General features: G+C 57.4%; 4 protein-coding genes across 41 annotated transcripts in view; 2 read left to right on the top strand and 2 right to left on the bottom strand.

Moving 5' to 3' along the window:
- Nucleotides 1-4,050: 4,050 nt before the first annotated feature.
- Nucleotides 4,051-10,943, bottom strand: NDUFA11 (NADH:ubiquinone oxidoreductase subunit A11). Its single transcript, NM_001244924.1, has 4 exons — nucleotides 10,774-10,943; nucleotides 5,786-5,878; nucleotides 5,551-5,673; nucleotides 4,051-4,230 (listed from the first exon to the last, which is right to left on the bottom strand). The coding sequence occupies exons 1-4, from the start codon at nucleotides 10,868-10,870 to the stop codon at nucleotides 4,118-4,120; spliced, it is 426 nt and encodes a 141-aa protein (NP_001231853.1). The 5' UTR covers nucleotides 10,871-10,943; the 3' UTR covers nucleotides 4,051-4,117.
- Nucleotides 10,944-11,942: 999 nt separating this feature from the next.
- On the top strand, nucleotides 11,943-15,700 carry VMAC (vimentin type intermediate filament associated coiled-coil protein). Its single transcript, XM_085013204.1, has 2 exons — nucleotides 11,943-12,176; nucleotides 13,453-15,700. The coding sequence occupies exons 1-2, from the start codon at nucleotides 11,986-11,988 to the stop codon at nucleotides 13,769-13,771; spliced, it is 510 nt and encodes a 169-aa protein (XP_084869330.1). The 5' UTR covers nucleotides 11,943-11,985; the 3' UTR covers nucleotides 13,772-15,700.
- CAPS (calcyphosine) lies at nucleotides 13,986-18,781 on the top strand. Of its 12 annotated transcripts, none has more exons than XM_085009249.1 (6): nucleotides 13,986-14,123; nucleotides 17,216-17,322; nucleotides 17,396-17,573; nucleotides 17,711-17,917; nucleotides 17,986-18,083; nucleotides 18,403-18,777. In XM_085009249.1, exons 2-6 carry the CDS (start codon nucleotides 17,240-17,242, stop codon nucleotides 18,497-18,499), a joined length of 663 nt encoding a protein of 220 aa, XP_084865375.1. In that variant the 5' UTR covers nucleotides 13,986-14,123; nucleotides 17,216-17,239; the 3' UTR covers nucleotides 18,500-18,777.
- The window catches only part of RANBP3 (RAN binding protein 3), a 60,180-nt gene continuing 58,725 nt past the window's right edge, over nucleotides 18,704-20,158 (bottom strand). For all 27 annotated transcript variants that reach the window (XR_014837743.1, XR_014837745.1, XR_014837744.1 and 24 more), the window contains one exon: nucleotides 18,704-20,093. Coding sequence is in view for 24 of the 27 variants with exons in the window: in XM_085013190.1 (XP_084869316.1) it covers nucleotides 20,050-20,093 (44 nt within the window). In the remaining 3 variants the exon portion in view is untranslated. The remainder of the gene's footprint in view (nucleotides 20,094-20,158) is intronic.

The raw sequence follows: 20,158 nt of genomic DNA, 5'->3' as shown, positions 1-20,158 counted from the left end.
AAGGGGGCTGGGCAGGTCATGCAGGGCCTTGTGGGTTGTGGGGAGGACTCAGACTTTACCCCAGGGAGGCGGGAACCTGGAGCGCTGTGCACAGAGAGGGTTTGTGACCCGACTTGGGTGCAGACACAGGCTGCTCCAGGGAGGACAGAACAGGGGCTGAGGGTGGGAGCCAGGGACCAGGATAGGGTAAAGTCCCGGTCCATGCAGTGCTGATGGGGGCTGGATGGGCCTTGGAGCCACAGAGGTAGAGACATGCGAGCAGATCCAGGGAGGATTCTGAAGGCAGAAGGGTTTGAAAACGGGTGAGTGTGGATGACCAGACCCAGGTCCCCAGGGGCAAACGGCAGGCCCAACGGGGCCTCCTTAAAAGCCTGGTGTGTTCCCCTTAGCCCATATCCAACAACACTTTTTAAAAGGAATTTGTGGGGGTATGATTTTGCTTTTAAGATCACTTGGCAGAGTTCCTGTGGTGGTGCAGTGGAAAGGAATCCAACTAGGAACCATGAGGGTGCGGGTTTGATCCCTGGCCTTGCTCAGTGGGTTGAGGATGTGGCACTGCTGTGAGCTGTGGTGTAGGTCGCAGACACGGCTTGGATCTGGCGATGCAGTGGCTGTGGTGTAGGCCGGCAGCTGTAGCTCCAATTAGACCCCTAGCCTGGGAACCTCCATATGCTGCGGGTGCAGCCCTAAAAAGACAAAAGATCAAAAAAAATTTTTTTTAATTAAAAAAAAAAAAAGATCACTTGGCAAACGGCAAGGTCCTACTGTAGAGCACAGGGAACTATATCCAATCTCCTGGGATTAGACCACGATGGAAAAGAATATAAAAAAGAATGTAGGAGTTCCCGTCGTGGCGCAGTGGTTAACGAATCCGACTAGGAACCATGAGATTGCGGGTTTGGTCCCTGCCCTTGCTCAGTGGGTTAACGATCCGGCGTTGCCGTGAGCTGTGGTGTAGGTTGCAGACGCGGCTCGGATCCCGCGTTGCTGTGGCTCTGGCGTAGGCTGGAGACTACAGCTCTGATTGGACCCCTAGCCTGGGAACCTCCATATGCCGAGGGAGCGGCCCAAGAAATAGCAAAAAGACAAAAAAAAAAAAAAAAAAAAAAAAAAAGAATGTATACATAGGTGTAACTGAGTCACTTTGCTATGTAGCAGAAATTAACACAACATTGTAAACCAACTATACTTTAATAAAAAAAAAAAAAAACAAAAAATAAAAAAGATCACTTGGCTGCGAGAAAACCTCCTGTGTCCCATCAGGCTGCTTTTGTTCCCATCATGGCGACCACTTGAGAAGTCTTTTAGACACAGTTACAATGTCCTTTCCCAGTAACAGCTAGTAATAATAAGTGAACTAACACCGAGTGAGCCGGGCCCTAGAATAGTATCGCCTCCTGCAGCCCCAGTTTCTGTATCTGTAAAAAGGGACTCATGTGAAGAGCTTCCCCCCGGGGCTGCTTGGGAGGATCCAGGGAGCAAACGGGAAAACAGCAACATCGCTATGGACAACCGGGCCCTCCTGGCAGGTGGGGAGGGAAGGCTTTTCTCCTTCTAGCCTACTTGGATCGCTCATGTGTACAAAGAGCCAGAGCCCTGGCTTGGAGGGCTAGGTCAGTCCTTGAGGGCTCATCACTCCCCACTGGCAAGTGTCTCTAGCACCGGGGTCCGAGGGGAGGGTGTGCCCACTGCACCCACACCAGGCCTTTGATCTTGATTTGTCCTCTGCCTGGGACACCCTTCCCGTTCGTAAACATCTAGAAAGACCTCTTCATCTCTGGGTCTTCCCTTCCCTGCCTCTTCCAGGAAGCCCTCCTGGCCCCCTCCAAGGAGGCCCCTGCTCCCCCCTTCTCCGCCCCGTTCCAGTCCAGACTGCACAGGCCTGGGAACGGCTTGCCAGTGGGGGATGGGTGACTCTGGGAAGGCCCTCCACTGCCCCATGTAGCGGCTGCTGTGGCAGGAGGTGGGGTTCTAGGAAGAGGAATGGGTGGGGGGTGGGGGTAAGAAATGGATCCTCTGGACATGGGCCTGCGTGTGGGGATGATGTCAGCCCCTCACGGCCTAGTAAATGTTTATGGCTGAGGGGGCCTGGGTCTGCTCACTGGCTTCCAACGGGCAGAGGGCTGGGGGTGGGGATGGGGGCAGCAGCACAGCCCTGGTCCGAGCTAGAGGGGAAACCAAGGCTGGGAGGCAGGCAGGGGCTGGCTGAGAACAGGCCCTCCCCTCTGCGTACCCTTGGGTCTGGCATAGGGTTTGGGCTCAAGGAGGGATGGGGCTGAGGAAGGGTGGGCAGGAAGGGGAGGCCTGGGCAGATCTGGTTTTGGAAGCTACTGCTATGCGGGGGCTGGGAAGTGACCATCTACCGGGCCTTGAACAGGTCCTCCCAGCTCCGGCCCTCAGCGTTCCCAATGACATTCACAGGCCCTACTTACAGTGACAGGTCCACGCTACTGACTCTGACAATCTGTCACCCCTGCTCCTTGGGTTGCCGTAGACGGGAGTGATGGGAAGGCATGGAAGAAGGGAGACATGGACAGAAGCTGACTTCTCTGTGGTCACTGCAGGGCCACAGGGCCAGGGACCTGGAGAGACTGGCTGTTGTGCTGAGCGCAGTGGCTCCGCCCCCTGCTGGTCGCCGCAGGGACTGGCCAGGCTGGTGCAGGAGCAGGGGCCTGGAAGGGGCGTTTCCATGGGGTGGAGTCACTCTCCCTCTCCAGGGACCATCTCTGAGAGAGGGACCGGGTCATCCCCACTTGCCAGGTGGGGAAGGTGAGGACAGAGCCAGGAAAGAACCAAGTGCTGGGACTCGAACGCACACCTGGGAGCCCAGAGCACTGTTTGCTCTCCCACACCAGCCCAGATGCAGGGCTTATCCTCTTATCCTCTTGGGGTCTCCTTATCCTCTTCTGGAGACCCCAAGTGCTGGCTCAGGCACTGAGGCCCGGACATGACCAGTCTCATATGGATGCTGGTGCCCGGGACGGCATGCTGGGCAGGGGCTGTGTCAGCACAGAGAGGCTTGGCGTGGCGGGTGAGGACACAGAGGACTCAAAGGGCTGTATGGGGCTGGACCAGTAAGGAAACGGCAGCCATGGGGCCAGCGCGGCTGAAGGCAGAACGGCTGGGGCTCTGTGCCCTGCCCAACACCGGTGAGTTATTACCGAGGGTAGACGGAGGAGGAAAGCAAGGCTCCAAGCTTGGCTTTCAATCACATCCAGACCCCCAGGGCAGGCTCGAGAGGAGGAAAGGGAAGGGCTGCGACCTGCGGGCCAGCTCCCACGGCCCCCAGGCCACCTGTAGTGCCCAGACCACCCCCTCCCCTAGACCCCATCTGGCCAGCAATGACCCTGCTCCCTAGGGTGGGGCCCAGAGAGCCCTAATTTATGGCCCATCGAGGCATGCTGGAACATGCCGGGCTTTCCTTTCTGGCTGCCAGGAAGGACTGAGCCAGTTCTGCAGAAAACCCAGGGCCTGGGGCCCGCCAGCATTCCGGGGCCGCCTAAATCACTGGGCCTGACAGGCGGCAGCGGGTGAGGACCTTGATTCCCTCCTCTCATTGCCACTGAGGGCCCCTGCCCTGCAGGCTGCCGGTGGCCTGTCACCCACCTGTCGGATGGGGACAAGGCTCCTGGGCCAGGCCATTCAGGGCTCTCTGCTCCAATGCCTAGGAATTTGGAACCAGGCCATGTGTGGGGCCTGGGCGTGTTTTCCACATGCTGTTGTTGGCTTTGGGGGGAGGCCCAGGGCGGGGCTGGCTGGCGACCTGCAGGGGGCTGCTGGGAGGCCTGTGGACGCAGGCCCAGCTCCTCACCCTCCGCGGCCACTATGGGAACTAGCTGAGGCCTGGTGACCCCTGCTTGTTACCCCTTCCCTCCTCGAGGGCCCAGCTGGCACCCCTGGCCCTGTTTGTCACCCTGCCTTATCTCCTTTGCCTTCCTCACCACCCCCTGCATCCACCCTGAGCCTCCCTTGCTAGTGCTGGCCTGTTCTCCAGCAATCCATGTACAGGGCTTCACCCTGGGGAACACGGCAGGAAGGGCGCGAAACACATAAATACACGCAGAATTTATTTTACAATGAACTTGCACCTGCCCGAGGTCCCGGGAGGCGGCGGGGCTCACACCTTGGGCTCTGCGAACACCTGCCAGCCCTCCAGCTGGCCCATCTTGACTAGGGCAGCTGTCAAGCCCATGTACGCGCAGGCGGCGGCTCCGATCCCATAGCTGCGGGCTGCGGGGGCAGGAAGGGCAGTGTCAGGCACATTGGGGGCTCGCCCAGGCCCACCCTGGGGAGCCAGGCTGGGACCCCAAGAGGACGGCTGTCCCTCAAAGCTCAGCTAACTGGGATCGCAGGCTCCTTAGGGATTAAGCCCCCAGGCCCTGACTTGGAAGATGTGTGTGGAAACGGAGGCAGGAATGCAGGCTGTCGGGTCTGGGGATGGGGTGTGGATGGAGAGTTGAGTTTCGGCCTGTGTCCTGGCCAAGTCTACCCTGTGGTCCATGAAGCGAAGACAAGAGGCCTTCTACCTGCACCGCAGCGGGAAGAGGGGGTCTGTGTGCTGGGTGTGGGGCTCTCGCCCCCATTGCTGGCTCAAGGGCACGGGTCACACCCAGACCTCAGCCAAGGTCTCAAAGCAACAGCCAGGATGGCTCAGGCCTCCCCCCCATGGTACCCTCCCTCTCTGCCCCATTGGAACCTTCCATGGAGCACTCCCAGCTGGCCTGGCCTGTGCAGTTTATCTGCGTGTGGCCTCCTTTCCTCCCCCGCCATCCCGAGGCTGTGGGAAGCAGGAGGAGCGGCGTCTGCTTCCTATTCCAGGCGGCTCCACTGTGCCAGGCTGGCCTGGGGCCCGGCCCTGCCTCCCAATAGGGAGGTACCCTCTCCAGCTTCCTGAGTGACTTTGGGCCACTTAATCCCCCAAGCCTCAGTCCTTGCACCTGTAAAGTGGGAATGGTGAGAGCGGCCCCCAGCAAGGGCCACGTGTTCAGTCAACCAAGGCCCTGCATGCTGGGAGCGGGTCGGCAGTGCCAGGCCCAGCACTGCCTCCTCTGTGCTCAGGGGCCCGAGTGGAGACGGGCGGTGACCTCTTGTTCTCAGACAAGGCGCGGCAGATGGAGAAGAGAGATATGTAGGAAAGGCACTCAAGGGCCTAGATCATTAGCGGGGAGGTTGGGACAGTGAGAGAGGGAGCTAAGCCAGCATCTGGGAGAAGAGCAGTCAGGCAGAGCGCACAGCCCATGCAAAGGCCCTGGGGCAGCACCATGCCAGGCCAGTTGGAGGAACAGCAAGGAGGAGGGGGAGGTGGCAGCGGAGCTAGAGCATAGCCGGCAAGGCGAGGAGAGGGAGGCGCAAGGGTATAGTACAGTAGGTGCACAGTAGGTGCTGGTGGCTGAGGTTCCAAAGCACTGGGAGTTCTCAGGACAACCGCCCTCTCCTATACTGGGACCAGCCTTCTGCACACCTGGCCTGGCCTGGCCTGGCCCGAAATCCAGGAGAGAACAGTGGGAAGTAGGGGGTCAGCAGAGTTCAGGGCGGGGAGAGGTCACTCACTGCGTGCTCCCAGGGTCAAGCCTCCGGCGCAGCCTCCAATGAAGTAGTTCAGAGGGTCGTCAGGCTTCTCGCGAACCTGGGCGCTGATGCAGGATGTGAGGCCGAATATGGCGCCGATGGCAGCTGTGGGGACAGATGGGGAGGGACAGGTCCTTAGTCTGAGTCAGTGGCCCAGACCAGTGCCAGGAGGAGGGCTCCTTGGGGAGAAGCCAAGCTGCTCCTCAGCCTTGCTCACCTGAGGTAAATGTGTACCGTCCTGTCCTTGCCACTCCCTCCAGGAAGGAGGCTGGGGGCTTGAGCGCAATACTGTAGGCAGAGACAATCAGGCCTGGGGGAGGAGAGGAGGCAAGACAAGTCAGACCTGGGCCCTCAGACCTGGGCCCGGAGCAGCAGCCTGGCTGGGGGCAGGCCCCCCCGCCCCACGGCAGTCACCTAGGTGGCTTCCAGCACCACCGCAGCCCCAGAAAGGGGCTCACCCAGGGGCCCAGAGCCGCTGAGCTGGGACTCGAAACCGGCTCTCCTGCTCCAAGTCCTGAACTCTCTCCTCTGCCTCCAGCCCCTAGGAATGCTGCCTGCGTCCCCTTACCCTCGCCGACCCCCCGCAGGGCACCAGCCCAGCACATGGCAGACATGAGGATGAGCCTGGGGCTTTGGTGGCTGCCCTGGCACCCTGGCTGGCCCCACACTCCCATCAAAGGCTCCATCTTCCGGAGAGGCCCAGGGCTCCTTGGCAGAGGCCTCCTCCTTGCCACCACTGGGCCCGTCCCTCACAGCTGACTGGCTAGGTGGCCACCCACACCTGCCCAGCTTCATCACTCTGGGCAGCTTTTCCATCTCTGCCATCGCCCCAGCTGCCCTACCCCTGAACTTGGCTTTTATGAGTGAGGGGCTCTGTGAGGGCTGGGCCTGGAGCCGAGTCCTGGGTGGGTGGCCAGGACTGAGGTTCACCCTGGGGGCACCCTGTGCACACACTGATTGACCCGGGCAGGCGTGTGGGTTCGCGGTGAGACTGGGGCTCCCTTGGGCAGCTCCCCCAGGCAGACCCTCCTCAGTGGACGGGCAGACCAATGCCCACCTGGTGGGCTCCTTGTCACTAGATCAGCCCAACACAGGGCTCCCCATCCTGCAGCTGACCCTGCTCAGGGCAGACAATGCACCCCTCCTCTCTCTCCAGACCCCCAGTGTGGCCCAGCTGCCAGCAGAGACCTCCAGGGCCGGGCCACCCCACAAAACGGCCACCTGCTATGCAGCAAGGGCACCCACTGCCCCACTCATTCTCAAGGCCAGAAGGGCTCAGTTCCCTCTGCCTGTCAACTGGTGGTGTGTTGGAGACAGGGGGTGGGGTTCAGGCAGGCAGAAGGACCCTAGAAACCAGGAGAGTCTGACCCAAGGGCTAAGCGCCACCTTTTACAGATGTCCCAGGGATGTTGGCCCCGCCCAGACCCCAGGCTTCCAGCATTTGGAGACCCTGTCAGCTAGTGTGCAGGCCCCCATGTGACCTTTCTGGCTGAGCAGCAACCCATAGATCTGGCTGGGGTGCAGCTCATAGACAGTGGGGGTAACCTCCAGAGCAACCCTGGGGAGGGCCAAGACAGCTGTCCCACTTCACGGACAGGGAAGATGAGGCCCAGGAATGGGGGAGAAAAGCTGCACATAAAGAGGGTTCCCAGAGTTCCTGCCACAGGACAGAGGGTTAAGAATTCGACCGCAGCAGCTCTGGTTCAATCCCTGGCCAAGCCAAGCACAGTGGGTTAAAGGATCCAGTATAGGTTGCAGCTGAGGCTCGGATTCAATCCCTGGCCCAGAACTTCCACATGCCACAGGTGCGGCCATCCAATTAAAAAAACAAACACATTTTAAAAAATAAATAGGGGAGTTCCCGTTGTGGCACAGTGGTTAACGAATCTGACTAGGAACCATGAGGTTGCAGGTTCGATCCCTGGCCTTGCTCAGTGGGTTAAGGATCCTGCATTGCTGTGAGCTGGGGTGTAGGCTGCAGACGCGGCTCAGATCCTGTGCTGCTATGGCTCTGGCGTAGGCTGGTGGCTAAAGCTCCGATTAGACCCCTAGCCTGGGAACCTCCCATATGCCGCAGGAGCAGCCCAAGAAGTGACAAAAAGACAAAAAGAAAAAAAAAAAAAAAATAAATAGGGCTCCCACAGGCAAGGCATCCGTTTGGAGACTCTCCAGACTTCCCCCCTCCCTTTTCCTTTTGTCTTTTCAGGGCTGCACCCTCAGCATATGGACGTTCCCAGGGTAGGGGTGGAATCAGAGCTGCAGCTGTCGGCCTACACCACAGCCATAGCAATGCTAGATCCAAGTTGAGTCTGAGATCAACCCCACAGCTGACGGCAACGCCGGATCCTTAACCCACAGAGCGAGGCCAGGGGTTGAACTTGCGTCCTCATGGACGCCAGTCAGATTCATTTCCATTGAGCCATGATGGGAACGTAGACCCTCCAGATCTTATTCCTCCCAATCCCACGGTGAACCCTGGTGCCCCCACTCGCCCTCAGAGAGGCCGAAGAAGGCTGGCAAGGGGGGAGTGGGCTGGAGTATTCTGGGGATCCCCACCTGCCTGCCCTGACCCAAGAAGGCCCCCTTCCTCAGTCATTCTCTCACACGTGCCCCCACCCAACCTGAGATTGTAGAGACTTAATCAGAAGGGTCTCCCATCCCGCCAGGGACCTGGGGAGGCATGATCTCCAGAGCTGGACCCTGAAGAGGAACCACAGACAAGATTCAGTGACTGTTCCCAAACCCAGTCATGCAGTGAGCCATGGAGGGAACCTTAGTGACCCCACCCCCGTATGCCTGCAGTCCTGGCTGAGGAACACCCAGTTCACCATACACACTGGACACAAACAGCGCCCCACCATCCTACGTCCACTCAGAAGTCCTTTAACTGGGAGCAGATGACTGACCTGGAAGCCCCTGGATTATCTCAGTGTCAGATGCCTGCACTGTCCAGCTCGCCCCCAGCAATCGTTCAGTAGGTGACCTGCCACAGCCCACCTCCAGGAACCTACCTGACTCCTCAGATGCTGCAGCTTCCCTCCCAGCACTGCAGGCCACTGTCACCCCCCTCAAAAGACCCCTCCCCTTCACCTCCTGTTCCTGGCTTCCCCTCAGCCTCCTGAAGTGACCTCCAGACACAGTGCTCATTCATTGGTTTGTTCAGTCATCATTTATAAGCAGTAACTGTGTGTCCTCATTCAATCATTCATTCATTCATTTACAAAGAGTAACTGTGTGGCTCACATTCATTCCTTCAGTCACCTTCATTCATTACTGTACCGTCACTCATTCATAGTTACTGTGTGCCTTCCTGCCTTCACTCACTCACTCATTCATTCTGTTTCTTTGTACCCACACAGTGCTGGGCTCACTTAGAGCGGGCTCCCTGCCCTCTGAAGAAGCTAGTGAAAGAGGTAAGGGAGGATCCAGGAGCATGTTTAACCAGACCCCGGGTGTTGAGTGGAGTTGGCCAGTGAGAAAATGCCAGCGGGCAAAGTGAGCAGCACACAGGGATGTCCTCAAAGACCCCTGGGCCACTGCAGGGCTCACAGAGGCCAGTGACCACCCCCAAATCCCAGCTCTCCACGCTGCCCCGTCTGCACAGCACCTCTGTCAAAGGTTCCCACCCAACCCTCCCAAACACCCTGCTGCGAGTCCCCCTCCTTCACTAGGCAGCATCCCACTCATGGGAGGCGTGTAGTCTCCTCCAGCAGCCCACCCCCACGGTGTGTGCTCTAGAGCACATGAGCACGCCCTCTCGCAAATGCCTATGTTAAGTCTTTCTCAGTTTGAAATCCTCCAAACCATTCACCTTCCCTAATCTCCCCCAGTGCCACCCCCTCCTGCTTTAGTCTCCCCTGGGACACAACCAGGACCCTCCATAAAGTTCTGTTGGGCACTCCCCAATGTCAATATCCCCCCCCTTATGAATCCTCCAGAATAATGTTACCCTACAATGGTCCACCACACAGACTGCCCAGCCCTCCAGGGCTAAGCGCCCCCAGCTTAGAGAGAGACCCCACCACACACCCAACCATCCCAACAACGTGTTATTCGAGCAGATGTCACAGAACCCATCCGCTGGGACTCCACCTTCATAAGGACCCTGGAGGCACATTCTTTGTCCCAGTCAACCCCGGGAGCAGACCAGTGGACCCAAATTTGCAGCCCAGCTCCAAAAGACTCCAGGGAAGTTCACCCACCTCCTTAACCCTCAGTTTCCGCCTCTGAAAAATGGGTTGATCTTACTAAATACACAGAAAATGGTAGCATTTTATTAGTTCTACCCTAATGCAAGTGCCTCCCAGTGTAGACTCAAATTCTGCCAGGCCCTGTTTCAGGAGCTAGAGATACAGAGGTGGCCAAAATCGTATTCTACATCTCAGACTGAGGCTGGGAAGGGGACTGGAAGAGGTGAGACTCTGTGGTCTCCCCTGCAGGGGAATGCCAGGGCTGTGGGTCCCCTGACACCCCTGCCAAGGCCTACCTTACAGTGGCTGCTGATCCACTTCATTTATCATCTCCTCAGGGCCCCTATAACCCCTCTTGTGGCCCCAATAAAAGCTTCAGATGTCTAAGACCACCTAGCTCTCTTGGACTCTAAAAAGGCCCAATCCCACTCCAGAACCTTTGCCAACTTCTCCCCTCAGACGCCTCAATAATAACCCATGATCCTCCCAAATAATCTCAAAGTCACCCAGATGGAAAGTCTCAACCCTCAGCTCCTTTGGCCCTAATAACTGGCCACGTTCCACTCAGCCATTTCTCCAGAGCCTGGTGAGCGCTTCCACCATAACTTTACAATATCAGCACCCAGAGACTCTGACGACTCCAGTGACCAGTTTGTCACATGTACCATGGCCTCCCGGGGTCCTCCAACCTCGCTGGACCTCCCCACAAGCTCTCTCTCACAGACGCTCCCGACGACCACATAGCACTCTGCGACACTCCCAGTCCCCATGGGACCCCTCCTCGGGCAGCTCTCAATGACTCTATGACCTTTCTGCGCCCTCTAAATTGTCCGTCACCCCCACAAAGTGCACCTTGTATAAGAGCCCTCCCAGGGTCCCAAGGCCGCCCTAGACCCCCCGACAACCATATGCCACGCTGCGAGATCCACAGACCCTTCAAGACGCCCTCGGGCAGCCCCTAGTGACCCGAAGACCTCCCTACGCCCTCCGCCCTCGGGACCCGGCCGGCGCTCACCAGTGGCACCACCGATACTGGTGCTGGCATAGGCCTTGCGGTGGCACTCGGTGCCTTCGGGGATATCCGAGTACTTGTGAAGAAGCGTCTTGGCCATGACCGCGAACCCCTGGTCCCGAACTGTACCAGCCGCCTGCTCCTAGAGCCCAAGGGCGAACGCCGCTTGCTCTCGCGAGACTTCCCAGGCGGCGCGCGCATCCTCTCGTGCGGGCTGGCAGGCAACATGCGAGCAACTTTATTGAGCGCCGCGGATGTGGACACGCGCAGCGCTCAAGTGCTGCAGCCTGAACTGGCGGTAAAGTGCACGTGCACCCCTGGCCGATTTCTGAAGAGGGAAACTGAGGCCGACCAGGACCAGTGAAATGTTGCTAATTCCAGTTCAGAAGGACCTGGGCCGGGAAAGATTTGACTCCCAGAGGTGGGGCCTAAGGGCGGGAGCATCACAGGTATTAAGCCTATCCAGGCGCACAGATGAGAGGCTCCACTTGATAGGAGCGAGACCTCAAGATGGGGCGGGGCATAGAGGGGATATGGCCACTCCCAGAGCCAGAATCTGTGGGGAGGCGTGGTCATGTCCTGTGGCCAGTCTTAAACCGGAGTCTGAACCGCATGCGACTATTTGGGGGCGTGGCCAGGTTCTTGGGTTTAATGCGAAAGTACTAATTCCAGTACTAGGATTCTTAGGGAGACTAGGTCCGTGCCCAGTCTGTGGCTAGTCCAACTCCTGGGCGGGTTGTAGGAGGTCCTAGGCTTGAGGCGTGACCAGAACGGAAATAGAACCTGGAGGGGACTTGACTGATCCCGAGCTGTACCTTTGCCTAAGGGGCGGTTCTGGGGCGTGGTCAAGCTTGTGGGCTCTGACCAACTTCGCGCGTTAGCGTCTGAGTAGGGCGGTGCCTGTCTCTAAGGGATGACCAATCCAGTGGCCAGAGCTGGAACGTGACGACATCTTTGGGGCGTGGTTTGTCAAGACTTTGGCCAATCTTGGAGTTAGGCCGGGCTCAGGGGCGGAGTTTTGAGTTGCTGGAACCAGTGAGGGTGTTTGGGTTTGAGGAAGGCGCACCCTGGGGGCGGAGCCTAGAGAGGGTTATGGCCAATCACGCCGAAGTCCTGGACGGACCTCTAGGGCGGGCGCGGTCCTCCAGGGGGCTTGGCTTAGGCTTGTTCCGGGCCGCCTGTGGGCGTGGCCGGGCCTGGACAGCAGCAGGGGCCATGTCAGCGCCGCCACCTCTGCAAATCCGCGAGGCAAACGCACACCTGGCGGCGGTGCACAGGCGCGCGGCGGAGCTGGAGGCGCGGTTGGATGCGGCGGAGCGGACGGTGCGTGCCCAGGCGGAGCGCCTGGCCCGCCACGACCAGCAGTTGCGCGCCGCCCTGGACGAGCTGGGCCGCGCCAAGGACCGGTGAGGCTCTGGGCCCGCCAGGTGGACTTCTCGGAAGAGGTGGGCGGAGGCAGAGCCTATATTGAAAAGGAGGACCGGCCAGGGAAATCGTGCATTCACGTGGAGCTGGACTACTGGTGGGATTGACAAACACTAAAATATTTGAATTAGTCATCAGTGTGTAAGGTTGAGGGATGTCACACAAACGTGAATAGCTAACTTAAACAGGGCCTGTTTTACCACTAGGCAAAATTGGCTGGTCCTGAGTGGTGCAGAGAGCTACAGCAGGTTCTTGAGGAGGATGAGATCATATCAGCCGTTTTGAAGAATCCCTGTAGCTGAAGGATTGAAAGGGATGAGACAGGTGCCCAGGGACAAAGGAGGTGCTGAGGCCCAGGTGGGAAAAAAGTCAGGGCTGGTTGGATTACTTCAGCTTTACTGAGCACCTGCTATGTGCCAGGCACTGTGCTGGTTATCAGGTCACATCAGTGAGATCTATGCAGCCTTGCCCTCAAGCAGATACATTCCTAGGCAGTTACAACGTGGGGCTGATTTGGAGTTCCTTGGTGGCCTAGAGGTTAAGGATCTGGTGTCACTGCTGTGGCTCAGGTTCGGTCCTGGGCCACATGCTGTGGGCGAGGCAACCAACATGGGGTGATCTGGGTTTGATGGAGGGCCATGCAGCTCTGAGGGGGCCCAGAGGGAAGACTTCCTGGACGAGGAGCCATCTAAGATGAACAACAAATAGGACAAGAGAACTGCAGGAGGAGCTAGGGTAATCAATGAAGGAGTGTTAGTCTGCTGAGATTGCCATTACCACAGTGGCACAGACTGCATGGCTTAAACAACAGCAAATTATTTCTCGTGGTTCTGGAGGCTGGGAAATCCAAGATCAAGATACTGACAGATTTAGTTCCTGGTGAGGGTCCCCCTCCTGGCTTGTAGATGGTCATCTCACTGTGTCCTCACATGGTGTGCGTGCGCACACACACACACACACACACACACACACAGAGCGAGCGACCGAGCAAGTGAGTGAGAGTAAGCTCTCTGGGGTCTCTCCTTGTAAGGAAACCCTCATGACCTCATCTAAACTTTATGTTCCTCTCAAGGCCTCATCTCCAAATACATCACATTAGGGGTAGGCATTCAACATATGAATTTGGCAGGGGGAACAGAGACATTCGGTCCATAACAAGGGAGTAAGTTTTATCTTGACAGGGATGGAAGACAGGAGCAGGGGAAGAGAGCCTTGGGCTCCGGGTACCATAACTGCCCCGTCTTACCTTCCTGCCAGTGAGATTGCCACTCTCCAGGAGCAGTTGCTGACCTCCGAGGCTGCTGTCCAGAGCCTGCAGGCTGCTGTGCGCCAGAGGGACGAGCTCATCCGGCAGCTGCTGCCCCGGGCGGAACTGCTGCAGGACATCTGCCGCCGTCGGCCACTCCTGGCTGGGCTGCTGGCCACCCTGGTTGAGGCTGAGCGGCTGGGGCCCCTGCCAGCCAGTGACCCCAGCCACGTACTCCCTGGTGGTCCCAGTTCACCTCTTGCCAACAGTACTGGGGAGGAAGAGGACAGGGACCACCGCCAGCCTGCCCTTTTTGGGACTACTGTGTGAGCCCGAGAGAGCAGATTTCAGAAGGCAGAAAGAGGGCCCCTATGAGGACTTTTCCCACCTCTGTGCCCGTCGTTGGGCATCACCAGTATGCTGGAGAGGATCCTGTGGCAGAGCCATAATCCTGTCCAAGCATCAGAGCCTGCTAACAAGTCAGAGGTTTTAAATGGGCCACCTGCAGGCTGAATGTGGATGTTTAACCTGGACAGAAGTTTATTATTTTTTTAAACTGAAACTTTGAATTAATCACCCTTGTTGGAAAAACTGCCAGCACTTACATAAAAATCTGGATTTCTGGCTTCAGAATGAGACATCCCTGCCTGGATCAGAGTCCAGGATACCCTCTTCAGCTGGTGTGAGTTTCAGCTGGCCCCCACATCTTTCTTAGGACCAGATGTCTGCCCCTGAAGAATCGGTTTGAGACCTTATTCTCTGGTGGAGGCAGATGGCGTCGAGTTCTATGTTATCTGAGTTTTTCTCCTTCTCTTCCTCCCTTGCCCTGATTTTTGTTCCTCTTGAAGCATTATCTCCCATCCTAAAGCATTTTATTATTCTTCATCCCAGACCAGAGTTGGGAGGTGCAAGCCTCAGGCCATTTTGCATTGGTTATATGAATTTTTTTTTTGGCTGTGCTTGAGGCATACAGAAGTCCCAGGCCAGGGATCAAACATGATGTGCCGCATCGTTGACAACACCAGACCCTTAACAGCTAGGCTAGCAGGGAACCCCTGAAAACAAAAAATTTTTTAAAAGGCTATGGCCTGCCCCCTCTGACATGTGGAAGTTGCTGGGCCAGGGATCCAACCCGTATTCTAGCAGCAACCTGAGCCACTGTAGTGACAACGCTGGATCCTTAAGCCACTGCATCACAAGGGAACTCACATTTTTCAATCCTAAACGTTTCCCTAACTTTGTCCTTCCCTCAACCCAGGAAAGAGTATGCAAGTGGGATATGCTGAGATGCTGGCAGCCAGCCTTTGCTGCCCAGGCAAATGTGGGCATCCCATAGCCTTATTTTTTTGGCCCCATCCATGGCATGTGGAAGTTCCTGGGCCAGGGATTGAACCTGCACCGGGGCAGTGATCTGAGCCACATTAGTGGGAACACCGGATCCTTAACACACTAAGCCACTGGGGAACTCCTCACATAACCTTTTTTTATTAGCATCCTGCCTCAGGGGCTTTACACAGGCTGTTCCCTCTGCCTAGAATATTCTCCCCCCATAGGTCACAGGACTAGCTCCTCATTGCTCAGGTCTTTGTTCAAACGTCATCTGCTCTGAGAGGCCTTCCCTGACCTCCTTATCTAAGATAATTCCTACCCCCTCCACCATTTTATTTCCCATGGAGTATAAGCTCCATGAGGGCACAGTTTTTGTTTCCTGTCACCAGTGCCTGGCACATCCTGGGACCTCATTAGGAACAGGGTGAGTCCATGAGTCCTGAAAGGAGTCAGGGACCCCAGCCTATCTGGTGTGGCCCCCTGGCCAGTGCAGCTTCTGTAGCAGGAGTGGGTTCTTTTTTATATTCCCTAGAGAATCTATTTTTTAACCCCTTATTTCTACACCACCTTTCTTGGCCCAATGTTTTTAGGGTACTTTACTTTTCATCAAACCAGGGATTCCTGTGCCCTTCTCTGTCCAGCCCAAGTGCCTGGCCTGGTCCCATGGCAGCTGTTTCCCAGCCTTCTTACTCAGGGAATTGTCACACCAGGAACTGCTGCAGGGCACAGCCCCTTTCAGACCAGAGAGCTCAGTGTCCTTCCTTGGCCCTCAGAAGGTGGCCGCATGGTATCTTAACAGTGATCCCTCGGTGTGGTGACAATGGCCTCGTCTTCTCCTCTGGACGAATAAGGTGGGGGGTGCTCTTTGTATGAGGGGAAGGCAGGCTGGGGCCTGTCTGAGCTCAAGAATAAACCAAATTATTTCACGGCCTTGGTCCTTTTCCCTTTTCTTCCTGGTGTGGGGGCTCGAGAGGCTGTCCCTGTGCTGTTCCTGGTCCAGGGTGGGGCCCTGCTGGGTGGGGAGACAGAAGTTACAGCCCCAGGAGCTTGTGCCAGGCACTCTGCACACACGGCTGTGTCTAATCTCAGCCACTGATGGACAAAGGCATTGCCCCATTTTACAGCTGTGGAAAGTGAGGCTCAGAGAGGTAAAGTGAAAAAGCCTCCAGGTTGGAGGGCCCCCCGGCCACTTCCCGACTTTTAATTGTTGAAATCCTGATTCTCCTAAAGATGTGATCTCAAAACAGAGCTACAGTAACTGTGGTTACATGTTACATTTTTCTATGGGAGAAAAATTGGACACTTGTAATCCTCATAAAAATACACAATGGGGCATTTCTTTGTCTACCCAAAGAATTTTGGACTACTGTGATATTTCTGCAGCAGAATGTCACTCACTGCAGTTTCTCATAAAACTGATGAATCACAGCGCTGGGTCACTTGTCATCTATGGCTTGGTTTCTGACTGCAGCAGCAACTTCTGACAATACCATTGTGCTGTGTCCAAGTCTGCGCTTTGAAAAGCCTCTGATGCTCTCTGGGTCTTGGTGGGTGGTGAGTCCCCAAACATGGCTGCGTTGTAAGTCCTGGGAAATCCAAGACTGTTTTCCATCCTGCCTGTTGGGGTAATACTCTCAATTGACACAGATGTCCAAAGTCTCCATTGAAGGCATTCTGTGACTGCTGCCTTAGTTCCTCTTGGATTATCTATGTCAACGGCCAGGGTCACTCCTCTGTATGGTACCGCAGCCCCTGGCTCAGGAGCTTATCTTGAGCAGGCCCACCAAATGACATTTGTGAACCAGAAACCAACCGCCAAAAAACCAATGTTGACAAAACACCCACAACTGGGCCTAAATAACTGCTGGGAATTGCTTTGAGCAGCTCAACATTGACACGACTGTAGGACCCAACTGGGTCTCAGCTTAGCCAGCACAGCTCGGAGCACCTCCCATTGGACCTGGGCCCAGGCCACCTCAAGCCCTTAAAGCCTGAATCCCTCAGCAGCTGTGGGCTTCTGTTCTGTGTAAAGGGGCAGAGGGCTGGTGAAGCTTAGAGGAGACCTGCCCCAGGTCACACAGGAATTGAGCTTCGGGCTTCCTCGGCCATGACCTGGCCTCTGTCCAGAACACTAGTCCCTAAAGGGCCATGGCCCCCTCATCCTGCTTGTGGAGCACTGTCCTGTGCCTCTAGGCCAGGAGGCACTGGCACAGACAGAGTTACAGCTGGGGCCCCTCCCAGTCTCCAGGGCACCGTCCCTTAGCAACAGAACTGCCTGGCAGGACGCACTGCCAGTGGTGGGCAAAGCAGGCAGGAGCCAGGCGGAGCAGCCATCCAGACTTTAGGACAGACGGAGGCCAGGTGAGAGAGTGGGGGCAGCCAGCTAGAGTGGGCTTATGACAACTGGCCCATAACGAGAACCCCCCTGGATCTCTCTCCAACCAGCTGCCCAGAGAGCCCTGACTCAGCATGGATGCTGTGGACACCACTATGGAGAAGCTCCGGGCTCAGTGTCTGTCCCGAGGGGCCTCAGGCATCCAGGGTCTGGCCAGGTGAGCTGTCTTCTCACACCTCCCCAACGCTCCCAGCCCTGTGAATCACTTTCCAACCAGCCCCGTTCCCCAGGTTTTTCCGCCGCCTGGACCAGGATGGAAGCCGGTCCCTGGGTGCGGAGGAGCTCCAGAGGGGCCTGGCCGAGCTGGGGCTGGAGCTGGACATGGCTGAAGTAAGGGGTGTGTGCAGGCGCTGGGACCGCGACGGCAGTGGGACGCTGGACCTGGAAGAGTTCCTGCGGGCGCTGCGGGTAAGGTTGGGTGTGTGACTCGGGCAAGTCCCTTCACCCTGCTGTTTGGGGGGTGCTGAGCTCTTGGGCTTCTGTGTCAATGCTGAGATTCTGGGGATCTCTCATGCTCCACACCCCTAGTCACCCCTCCCCTCTAGCCCCCATTGTCCCGGGCTCGGGAGGCCGTCATCACAGCTGCATTCGCCAAGCTGGACCGCAGTGGGGATGGAGTGGTGACTGTGGATGACCTCCGGGGGGTGTACAGCGGCCGTGCTCACCCCAAGGTGCGGAGTGGGGAGTGGACGGAGGAGGAGGTGCTCCGCCGCTTCCTGGACAACTTTGACTCCTCCGAGAAGGACGGGCAGGTGGGTGCCAAGACCCCATCCCCTCCACCCAAGCCTCTGGTCCCCCCTTACAGCCCATCTGCCCCCAGGTCACGCTGGCTGAGTTCCAGGACTACTATAGTGGCGTGAGTGCCTCCGTGGACACAGATGAGGAGTTCGTGGCCATGATGACCCGTGCCTGGCGGCTGTGAGCAGCGCACCCGCTCAGCGGGCACCACTGTAGTGTAGGACACCCCCCGCCCCGCCCCAGCTAGCACCCCTGACCCAGGGCCCCTCTCACCTGGGCTTTGAGCTGAGCAGCCCCTGAGGTAGAGGGCAGAGGGGAGTGCAGGAGGATTGAGGCCACAGAACCAGCTGGATCAGGTCTCCAGGGACACCGCACTGTTTCGCCACCAGGAATTAGTGGGAGAATGGTTCCAACGATGATCACTGGCTCCAGACCCCAGGGAGAAAGGCCCGCCCTCCCCATGCCATGCTGACCCCAAGGCTCTTCTTGCTCTGCTCAGTGAACTCGGCAGCACAACACCTCTCTCCTGCCCCAACCTGTGGGTCCCTGGGAAGCCAGGCAGCACCAAGGTGGGAAGGCGAACGGCTCTGCTGTGACTGGAGGTTCTGCACTGAGGCGGCCAGTCTTGGAAGGCAGCCGAGCTTGGTCCCCTGCCCAGGTGTGGAGTGTGGGGCAGAGGCCCCCAGACCGCAGTCAGGCCAAACCACTGGAGGAAAGCGTGCCTGCCTAGGGAGGCAGAGGCCATTCCTGGCCAGGTTGCCCGGCTTCCTGAGGCCCCTGGGGCAGGCAGGAGGCCAGCATTTTAGTTAAAAGTTTTAATGTAGTTCCCAAATACATTTCATATGACAATCTTACATAAATGTTCCAAAACACATGGGCATTATCTGGTTTTACTTGTCACTAGTTGGCTAAGGCTTAAAGCAGAGAGGTGTGACCGGATCTGCTGGGAGGGCCTTTGGTGTCTTCCCATGGCTCAGGCTCGGGGTTGGGTTGCACACGGCAAACCCGAGGGACAGACGGCACAGCTGCAGAGACACCTTCTCTGAGGCGGGGTTGGGTGGCTTCCTCTGAAAGTTCGCAGAGCCCTATGCACAGACCTTCTTTGTGGGCCTCCCAGATGGGCGGTGCCCAGCTGGCTCCTGGCCATGCTCCAGGGTGGGGGTGGACAGAGGGCGTCTGCTAATGTGTGTACCTTGAGCATGGGTTCTGCCCACTGTCTGGAACTGGCCCCTGGCCCCTTCTTGAAGGCCCTGCTAGTGTCCCCTTCTGCCACGCACAGAGGCCCCCGGCCCTGGATGATCTTGGGGGCAGAGACGTCCTGGGTGGGGCAAAGAAGGAATGGCCAACAGCAGGAAGCAGTGTGCACCTGGGTGCCTGATGATGGGTGACCCATGTTATGGGGACAGACAGGAGGATGGGGCCCTCCAACATCCAGTGACCCTTTACTACACAGGCTCTCCAGGCCTGGGGCCCAACCCCTCCCCACCCCCATGACTTGGCCTGGAGGAACCCTGGGTGGGGAACGAGTAGGGGCTGGCCCCAAGCAGCCCTCTGAGCACAGGGGCCCAGGGCCACAGGGAAAAGGAGGATGCAGCCCACAACGGGGCTGTGCCTGCAACACACAAAAGCCTTCATTGACAAAACCCAAAACAAAGCCTTGAGGGAAGAAAAAACAATCTGAAAATAGAAGCCCCCAATCAGAATGTGGGAGATGGAAGGTAAAGAGAGTAGTTAACAGAAGGTCCAGCAGGCCCAGTGTTTACACGTGTGTGGACAGACCTGGAGGCCCGGGCAGGAGGCGGTGGCGGGAGAGCCGGCGACAAGAGGAGGGCAGGGTGAAGAAACAAGGTGTCCCAGTCCCAGTGAGAAGCCGTGACAAGTCTTAATGTGCCATTTCAATTCAAGGGGTAAGGAAGAAATGTTCTTTTTTGTTTTGCTCATCAATATGATGAGGTTCGTGTCCCAAACCACATTCAGGCAGTTCCCGAGTCTGCTTCTGAACGGGACGTGCGGATCCAGACTGTGGCCAACCCAGCGGGGAGAGTGGTTCCCGAGCCCCACGCCTCGACGCTGCTGGCGGGAGGGGCGGGCGGGCGGGCAGACAGACGGACAAAGCAGCAGGCTCGTGGGCAGCTGGCTCCCGGCGCTATGTGCTCCCAGCTGTCTGCCCGTCCCCTTCGTCACCAGCGCCTGTGGGAAGCAGTGGCCTCGGCGTCACATCCCTGCCTTGGACAAAGCCCCTCCCCTTAGGTCAA

This window comes from Sus scrofa, chromosome 2 (assembly GCF_054392235.1).
Source record: "Sus scrofa isolate SSC_HxYL_T2T_F1_AM1 chromosome 2, Sscrofa_HxYL_maternal_Yorkshire_Landrace_v2.0, whole genome shotgun sequence".
Lineage (NCBI taxonomy): Eukaryota > Metazoa > Chordata > Mammalia > Artiodactyla > Suidae > Sus > Sus scrofa.
This window is presented reverse-complemented; position numbering and strand designations above follow the sequence as displayed.